Below are 9958 nucleotides of genomic sequence, written 5' to 3'. Positions count from 1 at the left end.
CAGTTCGGCGGTTCAAATCTCACCGGCTCAGGGTTGACTCAGCCTTCCATCCTTCCGAGGTGGGTAAAATGAGGACCCGGATTGTTGTTGGGGGCAATATGCTGACTCTGTAAACCGCTTAGAGAGGGCTGAAAGCCCTATGAAGCGGTATATAAGTCTAACTGCTATTGCTAATGAAAATAAGGACTAGGGGTGACCTAATGGCAGTCTTCCAATATTTGGGGGGCTGCCACAAAGAAGAGTGGGGTCAACCTATTCTCCAAAGCAACGCAAGGCAGGGCAGGAAGCAACGGATGGAAACTAACCAAGGACAGAAGCAACCTGGAACTAAGAGAAATTTCTTAACAGTGAGGACAATTAACCAGTGGAACAACTTGCCTCCAGAACTTGTGGGTTGCCTCCATCACTAGAGGTCTTTGGGAAGACATCTCAACCATTTTCCCCGAGTGCTATAGGATCTCCTGTTCAAACAAGGGCTGGAATAGAAGACCTCCAAGGTCCCTTCCAACTCTGTTATTCTATCATCCCTGATCGATCGATCATCGGAACGTCATACTTGAGAGACCGCCTGCTGCCAATTACCTCCCACAGACCCATTAGATCTCACAGGGTTGGCCTCCTCCAGGTGCCATCTACCAGCCAATGCCACCTGGCTATTACCCGGGGGAGGGCCTTCTCTGTGGCAGCTCCGGCCCTCTGGAATGAACTCCCCGCAGGGATCCGGACCCTCACCTCTCTCCAGGCCTTCCGAAAAGCCGTCAAAACCTGGCTTTGCCGGCAGGCCTGGGGGTGATGAGTTCCCTCCCCTCTCGACATGTATGGTTGTGCGACTGTTGTCTACTTTTATTATTTGTATTTTGTCTTTTTATGTCCCCCTTGAATTGTTCGCTGTCCTGAGTCCTCCCGGAGAAGGGCGGCATACAAATAATAAAATACAATACAAAATACAATACTTCCACAAGCTGTGGGCCCTCCATCACTGGAGGCTTTTTTAAGAAGAGGCTGGGCAGCCATTTATCCAAAATAGTGTAGGCTCCCCTTCGCGAGCAGGAGGTTGGACTAGAAGACCTCCAAAGGGCCTTTCCAACTTGGCTCGTCTGTTGCTCGTTAAGATGCCCCTTGCCCTCACCTGCATTTTGTCGCAGTCGGGGAAATCCCCAGGTGAAATGTGATGCTCCAGCTGGATCTTGGCAAAGATGACGGGCAGTTTGTTGATCAGCTGCTTCTTCTTGTTGTCCTTGCCAAAGACGGAGGGCATCTCCCTCTTGAGGTGGCTGATGATGTGGGCGTGGACCTGAGAGGGAAAGGAATGGCGGGAGAAAGAAGGTGTTTGGCTGTTACAAATAAATACATTCAAAGAGGAGGAAGCGGTTCCTGAAGAGCCGTGGCAAATACCAATCCATCCACCCAGCCGCAGTGGCACAGTGGTTAAGAGTGCAATGCAGCGGGCTAAAATCTGCTGACTGCCAGCTGCTGGCAATTTGGCACTTCGAATCTCACCAGGATCAAGAGTGACTCAGCCTTCCGTCCTTCTGAGGTCGGTAAAATGAGGACCCAGATTGTTGGGGGGCAAGAGGCTGACTCTGTAAACCACTTAAAGAGGGCTGTAAAAGCACCTATCATCTATCTATCTGATTATCTATCTGTCTGTTTATCTATCTATCTGATTATCTGTCTGTTTATCTATCTTTCTGATTATCTATCTATCTATCTATCTATCTATCTATCATCTATCATCTATCATCTATCTATCTATCTCTATCTATCTATCTATCTGATTATCTATCTCTTTATCATCTATCTATCTATTATCTATCTATCTATCTATCTAATTATGTATCTGATTATCTATCTATCTATCTATCTATCTATCTATCTATCTATCTATCATCTATCTATCTGATTATCTATGTCTATCTATCTGATTATCTATCTATCTATCTATCTATCTATCTATCTATCCCTATCTATCTATCTATCTGATTATCTATCTGTTTATCTATCATCTATCTATCTATCTATCTATCTATCTATCTATCTATCTATCTGATTATCTATCTATCTATCTATCTATCTATCTATCTATCTATCTATCTATTATCTCTCTGTCTATCTATCTATCTATCTATCTATCTATCTATCTATCTATCTATCTATTATCTCTCTGTCTATCTATCTATCTAGCTATCTATCTATCTATCTATCTGATTATCTATCTATCTATCTGATTATCTATCTATCTATCTATCTATCTATCTATCTATCTATTATCTCTCTGTCTATCTATCTATCTATCTATCTATCTATCTATCTATCTATCTATCTATCTATCTATCTATCTATCTATCTATCGCCCCTGTGTTATTGCTGGCTACTTCTGCTGACTGCCGTCTGACTGCAATTTGGCAGTTTGAATCCCACTAAGCCTAAGGTTGACTCAGCCTTCCGTCCACCTGAGGTGGGGAAAATGAGGATGCAGATTGTTGGGGGCAATGTGCCGACAGGAAGTAATGGATGGGAACTAATCAAGGAGAGAAGCAACCGAGAACTAAGGAGAAATTTCCTGATGTTTAGAACAATCAACCAGTGGAACAGAAGTTGCCTCTAAGAGCTGTTGGGAACTCCATCACTGGAGGTTTTTAAGAAGAGACTGGACTGCCTTCTGTCTGGAATGGTGCAGGGTCTCCTGCTTGAGCAGGGGGTTGGACTAGAAGACCTCCAAAGGTCCCTTGCAAATTTGTTATTCTGTGAAATGCAAAGTTACACCAAGTAGGGTGACTTGGAGATTTCTTTCTCCAGGATCCCCTATCCTTTGATGTGGCTTTCTGTTGAAACAACCCCCCTCCCTCTCTCACCACGAGAAGCATTAAAATTGGATCTTTTCAAAATTAATCACTGAATGGATGGAGCCTCCAGTCCATTTCATGCCAGTTTGCAGTTACACAACGTTTAATTGAGTTAAGCATCTGCATTTTGAGCACAATTAGTCTTGTGGCTGATTTGAAACACGCCTGCAAAATTGGTCTTGAATGTTATCATTGTTATGAAGGAAGCACAAAACTATCCGCCGTTCAGCAAATGAGATGAACCAGCTTTGATGTGGTTCACTTGCTCGGAACAAGCATCTCACACAGAGCGGGAGAGACTAAGAGCTGGAGAATGGCAGTGGGAGGTGGGTCTATCCCACTGTTTTTCAAACCTGACAACTTCAAGAGATGTAGACTTCAACTCCCAGAATTCCCCAGCCATCATCACGCACATTTTAAGTTTCAGATGGGTGGAACTTGAACTCCCAGGATTCCCCAGTGATCATGCAACTTAAGAGGTGTTGGCTTCAATTCCTAGAATTCCCTAACCAGCATGCAACTTTAAGATGATTAGACTTCAACTCCCAGAATTCTCCAGTTATCATTCAACTTTAAGATGATTAGACTTCAACTCCCAGGATTCCCCAGTCATCGTGTAAGTTTAAGTTGAGTGGACTTCAATGCCCAGAATTCCCCAGTCATGCAACTTTAAAATGATTAGACTTCAACTCCCAGGATTCCCTAGTTTTCATGCAATTTTAAGATGGGTGGATTTCAATGCCCAGAATTCCCCCGTCATCATGCAACTTTAAAATGATTAGACTTCAACTCCCAGAATTCCCTAGTTTTCATGCAATTTTAAGATGGGTGGATTTCAATGCCCAGAATTCCCCAGTCATGCAACTTTAAAATGATTAGACTTCAACTCACAGAATTCCCTAGTTTTCATGCAATTTTAAGATGGGTGGATTTCAATGCCCAGAATTCCCCAGTCATGCAACTTTAAAATGATTAGACTTCAACTCACAGAATTCCCTAGTTTTCATGCAATTTTAAGATGGGTGGATTTCAATGCCCAGAATTCCCCAGTCATGCAACTTTAAAATGATTAGACTTCAACTCCCAGGATTCCCCAGTCATCATGTAAGTTTAAGTTGAGTGGACTTCAACGCCCAGAATTTCTCAACCAGCATGATTTGAAATGCACACCTCTTAAAATTGCCTAGTTTGAAAAAAAAAAAAAATGACCCAGCACTTCTAAATCAGGGTTGAAACCATTCTAGGAAAGTTTTCTATGATTGTGCCATGGAGAACCAGGGCAAACGTTTTATTTCTAAGCTGGCTCCCATTCATAATTAGCTGGTCACAGTTGGTCCCTTGGCGGAGACAAAAACGATGGACTCGTTGCAAGAAGGGCGGATGTCACAGCTAGGAAATGATGCGACTTAAGGACCAAACTTTGTGCGTAATATTTTTTCCTCTATTCCTTCCTTGGCTCCTTTTCCAGGAATGACCAAAGAACAGCCATTCTTTTAATCAGGGCTACAGAAGGTGCAACCTCATTAGAAACACTTAATTGGAAAAACCAGAGCAGAAGGGAGAGAAGGAGGGAGGGAGAGAGAGAGAGAGAGAGAAGAAAGAAAGAAAAAATAAAGAAAGAAAAAAGAAAGAGAGAAGAAAAAGAAAGAGAGAGAGAAGAAAGAAAGAAAAAGAGAGAGAGAAGAAAGTAAGAAAAAACTTGAACGATAGCTCCGACGATCAGCTGAGCGTGAACCAGTTCTTTCTGACAATCAGATTGGCCCACCAGTTGTTAATCGGCAGGATCCCACCACTCAGAGAGAAAGAGAAGAAAGAAGAATGAGAGAAAGAAGAGGGGGAGAAAGAGAAGAAAGAAAGAGAGAGGGGGGGAGAAAGAGAGAGAGAGGGAGAGAAGAAAGAAAGAGAGGAAGAGAGAGGAGAGAGAGAAGAAAGAAAGGGGGGAGAAAGAGGGAGAGAGAGAGAGGGAGAGAAGAAAGAAAGAGAGGAAGAGAGAGGAGAGAGAGAGAGAAGAAAGAAAGGGGGGAGAAAGAGAGAGAGAGAGAGTATGGGAAATAGGAAAAGGGGCCCATAAACAGATTGTCCTTTGCAACACAATGCCGACTTCCTTTGTGGGATGTAGCCATTGTGGACAAACAGGAAAAGCAGCAATAAATGCTGGGACCCCGGCAACAGCCTTCTCCAAGGGGAAGGAGGGAGGCCCCCTATCCAGGGAGGGGAGAGGTTTAAGGGAAGGAGCCCTGGGGGTCAGTGGGGGTATTCTGCTGCTTCTTACCAGTTCGGGCCAACCAGTAGCGGCGGCTGCTGGAGGTTCTGCCCACCCACCCTGACATAATGCGCGACCTTCTGCGTAGGCACAGAAGACGGCGCGCATGCGGAGAAGGCGACGTGTGTGAGGGCTGTGAAGCACTAGGAAGCAGTGTACTAGTACTAAGTACGAGTAATAGTACTAAGTACTATTGCTCTTCATTTTCTTCCTTCCTTCCCTCCCTCCCTCTCTCCCTTCCATGGTGCCCAGTGGTTAGACTGCAGCATTGCAGGCTAACTCCACCGACTGCCAGTAGTTCGATACTGATTGGCTCAAGGTTGACTCAGCCTTCCGTCCATCCGAGGTCGGTCAAACGAGGACCCAGATTGTTGGGGGCAAGAGGCTGACTCTAAGCTGAGAGGGCTGTAAAACCTTCCTTCCTTCCTTCCTTCCTTCCTTCCTTCCTCCCTTCCTCCCTCCCTCCCTCCCTTCCATGGTGTGCAGTAGTTAAAGTGCAGCATTGCATACTAACTCTGCCCACTGCCAGCAGTTCGATCCTGACTGGCTCAAGGTTGACTCAGCCTTCCGTCCATCCGAGGTCGGTCAAACGAGGACCCAGATTGTTGGGGGCAAGAGGCTGACTCTAAGCTGAGAGGGCTGTAAAGCACTTCCTTCCTTCCTTCCTTCCTTCCTTCCTTCCTTCCTTCCTTCCTTCTTTCCTTCCTCCCTCCCTCCCTTTCTCTCTCCCTCTCTCCCTCCCTTCCATGGTGTGCAGTAGTTAAAGTGCAGCATTGAATACTAACTCTGCCCACTGCCAGCAGTTCGATCCTGACTGGCTCAAGGTGGACTCAGCCATCCTTCCATCCTTCCGAGGTGGGTCAAATGAAGACCCAGATTGTTGGGGGCAAGAGGCTGACTCCGTAAACCGCTTAGAGGGGTCTCTAAAAGCCCTGTGAAGCGGTATATAAGTCTTAAGGGCTACATGCTCTCCTCCATTTTTCCCTCCTTAAGCGAATGTCCTTGTTTTCCTGTCACTGTGGCCGACGGCTTCTCCTTTCTTCCTCTTTATTTCCTGCAGGCTGAAGGAACGTTTTCCTTAGTGCCCAGGACGTATTTTACCCTCCGGTTCCATTGGAATGCCAATCTTCCGCCCGTGGTCAAGAAGGATTCAGCAGAAGATTCACCACTACAATGGAAGCCTTCGTGGGCTAAAGGAGTGGTGCCCAGGTGGCCGAGAGGGGGATCTTCTGGCCTCGCAATCAAGAGGCCGTGAGTTCGATCCTGAGGGGAGGCAGTTTTTTCTCTCTCTGGGCACGGGGGCTTAAAAAAGGGTCATAAAATCAGTCTCAACTCACGGAACACCCACTCTGCTTAATGATGGACATTCTGCTCCTGAGGTCGTAAGTCGAGGACTACCTGTATGTTCTTAATGACGTTGGGTCTGTGTCGCTAAACGTCTCGCTGAAATAGTGGCTGGATGACTCAGACATCCCGTCACTGATTTCTTCCACCTTTTTCTTTCCTTCTTTTAGCTTCTTCCTGCCTTTTTTCCTTCCTGCCTTTTTCCTTCCTTCTTTCAGCTTCTCCCTTTTTCCTTCCTGCCTTTTCTCTTCCTTCTTTTAGCTTTTTCCTTTTTCCTTCCTGCCTCTTCTCTTCCTTCTCCCTTCCTGCCTTTTTCCTTCCTATCTTTTTCCTTCCTTCTTTCAGCTTCTCCATTTTTCCTTCCTGCCTTTTCTCTTCCTTCTTTTAGCTTTTTCCTTTTTCCTTCCTGCCTCTTCTCTTCCTTCTTTTAGCTTTTTCCTTTTTCCTTCCTGCCTCTTCTCTTCCTTCTTTTAGCTTTTTCCTTTTTCCTTCCTGCCTCTTCTCTTCCTTCTCCCTTCCTGCCTTTTTCCTTCCTACCTTTTTCCTTCTTTCAGCTTCTCCCTTTTTCCTTCCTGCCTCTTCTCTTCCTTCTCCCTTCCTGCCTTTTTCCTTCCTGCCTTTTTCCTTTTTTCTTTCAGCTTCTCCCTTTTTCCTTCCTGCCTTTTCTCTTCCTTCTTTTAGCTTTTTCCTTTTTCCTTCCTGCCTCTTCTCTTCCTTCTTTTAGCTTTTTCCTTTTTCCTTCCTGCCTCTTCTCTTCCTTCTCCCTTCCTGCCTTTTTCCTTCCTACCTTTTTCCTTCTTTCAGCTTCTCCCTTTTTCCTTCCTGCCTCTTCTCTTCCTTCTCCCTTCCTGCCTTTTTCCTTCCTGCCTTTTTCCTTTTTTCTTTCAGCTTCTCCCTTTTTCCTTCCTGCCTTTTCTCTTCCTTCTTTTAGCTTTTTCCTTTTTCCTTCCTGCCTCTTCTCTTCCTTCTTTTAGCTTTTTCCTTTTTCCTTCCTGCCTCTTCTCTTCCTTCTCCCTTCCTGCCTTTTTCCTTCCTACCTTTTTCCTTCTTTCAGCTTCTCCCTTTTTCCTTCCTGCCTCTTCTCTTCCTTCTCCCTTCCTGCCTTTTTCCTTCCTGCCTTTTTCCTTTTTTCTTTCAGCTTCTCCCTTTTTCCTTCCTGCCTTTTCTCTTCCTTCTTTTAGCTTTTTCCTTTTTCCTTCCTGCCTCTTCTCTTCCTTCTTTTAGCTTTTTCCTTTTTCCTTCCTGCCTCTTCTCTTCCTTCTCCCTTCCTGCCTTTTTCCTTCCTTCTTTCAGCTTCTCCCTTTTTCCTTCCTGCCTTTTTCCTTCCTTCTTTCAGCTTCTCCCTTTTTCCTTCCTGCTCTTCTCTTCCTTCTCCCTTCCTGCCTTTTTCCTTCCTGCCTTTTTCCTTCCTTCTTTTAGCTTCTCCCTTTTTCCTTCCTGCCTTTTCTCCTCCTTCTCCCTTCCTGCCTTTTTCCTTCCTGCCTTTTTCCTTCCTTCTTTCAGCTTCTCCCTTTTTCCTTCCTGCTCTTCTCTTCCTTCTCCCTTCCTGCCTTTTTCCTTCCTGCCTTTTTCCTTCCTTCTTTCAGCTTCTCCCTTTTTCCTTCCTGCTCTTCTCTTCCTTCTCCCTTCCTGCCTTTTTCCTTCCTGCCTTTTCTCTTCCTTCTTTTAGCTTTTTCCTTTTTCCTTCCTGCCTCTTCTCTTCCTTCTTTTAGCTTTTTCCTTTTTCCTTCCTGCCTCTTCTCTTCCTTCTCCCTTCCTGCCTTTTTCCTTCCTTCTTTCAGCTTCTCCCTTTTTCCTTCCTGCCTTTTTCCTTCCTTCTTTCAGCTTCTCCCTTTTTCCTTCCTGCTCTTCTCTTCCTTCTCCCTTCCTGCCTTTTTCCTTCCTGCCTTTTTCCTTCCTTCTTTCTGCTTCTCCCTTTTTCCTTCCTGCCTTTTCTCCTCCTTCTCCCTTCCTGCCTTTTTCCTTCCTGCCTTTTTCCTTCCTTCTTTCAGCTTCTCCCTTTTTCCTTCCTGCTCTTCTCTTCCTTCTCCCTTCCTGCCTTTTTCCTTCCTTCCTTTTTCCTTCCTTCTTTCAGCTTCTCCCTTTTTCCTTCCTGCCTCTTCTCTTCCTTCTCCCTTCCTGCCTTTTCCCTTCCTTGTTCCCTTTCTCCCTTTCCCCTTCCTCCTTCCCCCTTCCCAGCCACTTACCCTGACCAATCGGGCTCTCTTAACCAGGTCATTCAGCTTCCTCAGGGCAGAATTTCGGGGCAGGTTCTGGATGTCCGTGAACAAGTCCTGCTCCTCCAGCTCAAAGAGCCGTCGGTTGTCGGAGATCATCAGGGGCTCCGACCAGAAGGACCCGATGTAGACACGCAGCACTTCAGGGGTGTTGAACACTTTGCCCAGCGACCACATCAGGGCGCCGTAGACCCGCATCAGCTGCTGTGTCTCCACCATGTCGGCCTTGTTCAGGACCACCCGGATCTTGTCCTCGTTGCCCTTGAGGGCCCGGATGGCCTCGGAGAACTCGTCGGAGATCTCCAGCTTGTGGGCGTCAAAGAGGAGGATGATGAGGTCCACGCGCTCGGCAAACCACTGGAGCACGGCTGGGAAGTCGTAACCTGTGGAGGAAAGAAGAGCCTTGTGGAATAAGAGGTCATTTTCTACACCCATTCAAAGCACAACACGTTTATCTCCTCCTTTTCTCATCTCTGGAAGCCTAGTGCTCTCTACGGGAGGGGCCTACAACTTTGGCAACTTTGAGATTCCTGGACTTCAACTCCCAGAATTCCTTTGAGACTGGTGGACTTCAAGTCCCAGAATTCCTTTGAGACTTGTGGACTACAACTCCCAGAATTCCTTTTGAGACTTGTAGACTTCAAGTCCCAGAATTCCTTTGAGACTCGTGGACTTCAAGTCCCAGAATTCCTTTGAGACTTATAGACTTCAAGTCCCAGAATTCCTTTGAGACTCGTAGACTTCAAGTCCCAGAATTCCTTTGAGACTCGTAGACTTCAAGTCCCAGAATTCCTTTGAGACTCGTAGACTTCAAGCCCCAGAATTCCTTTTGAGACTTGTAGACTTCAAGTTCCAGAATTCCTTTTGAGACTTGTAGACTTCAACTCCCAGAATTCCTTTGAGACTCGTGGACTTCAACTCCCAGAATTCCTTTGAGACTTGTAGACTTCAAGTCTCAGAATTCCTTTTGAGACTTGTAGACTTCAAGTCCCAGAAGTCCTTTGAGACTTGTAGACTTCAAGTCCCAGAATTCCTTTGAGACTTGTAGACTTCAAGTCCCAGAATTCCTTTTGAGATTCGTAGACTTCAAGTCCCAGAATTCCTTTGAGACTCGTAGACTTCAAGTCCCAGAATTCCTTTGAGACTTGTAGACTTCAAGTCCCAGAATTCCTTTGAGACTCGTAGACTTCAACTCCCAGAATTCCTTTGAGACTCGTGGACTTCAACTCCCAGAATTCCTTTGAGACTTGTAGACTTCAAGTCTCAGAATTCCTTTTGAGACTTGTAGA

At 45.7% G+C, this 9958-nt stretch overlaps 1 protein-coding gene across 1 annotated transcript in view; it reads right to left on the bottom strand.

Moving 5' to 3' along the window:
- Positions 1–9958, bottom strand: part of EHD2 (EH domain containing 2) — a 41973-nt gene that overhangs the window by 3420 nt on the left and 28595 nt on the right. Inside the window, exons 3-4 of the mRNA XM_032227374.1 lie at positions 8640–9052; positions 1130–1294 (exon numbers count right to left, since the gene is read on the bottom strand). Of these exons, the coding sequence (XP_032083265.1) occupies positions 1130–1294; positions 8640–9052 (578 nt within the window). The remainder of the gene's footprint in view (positions 1–1129; positions 1295–8639; positions 9053–9958) is intronic.

The sequence above is a fragment of the Thamnophis elegans genome, chromosome 12, assembly GCF_009769535.1.
Source record: "Thamnophis elegans isolate rThaEle1 chromosome 12, rThaEle1.pri, whole genome shotgun sequence".
Taxonomy (NCBI): domain Eukaryota; kingdom Metazoa; phylum Chordata; class Lepidosauria; order Squamata; family Colubridae; genus Thamnophis; species Thamnophis elegans.
The sequence above is the reverse complement of the archived record's forward strand: the minus strand, read 5'-3'. Positions and strand labels throughout refer to the sequence as shown.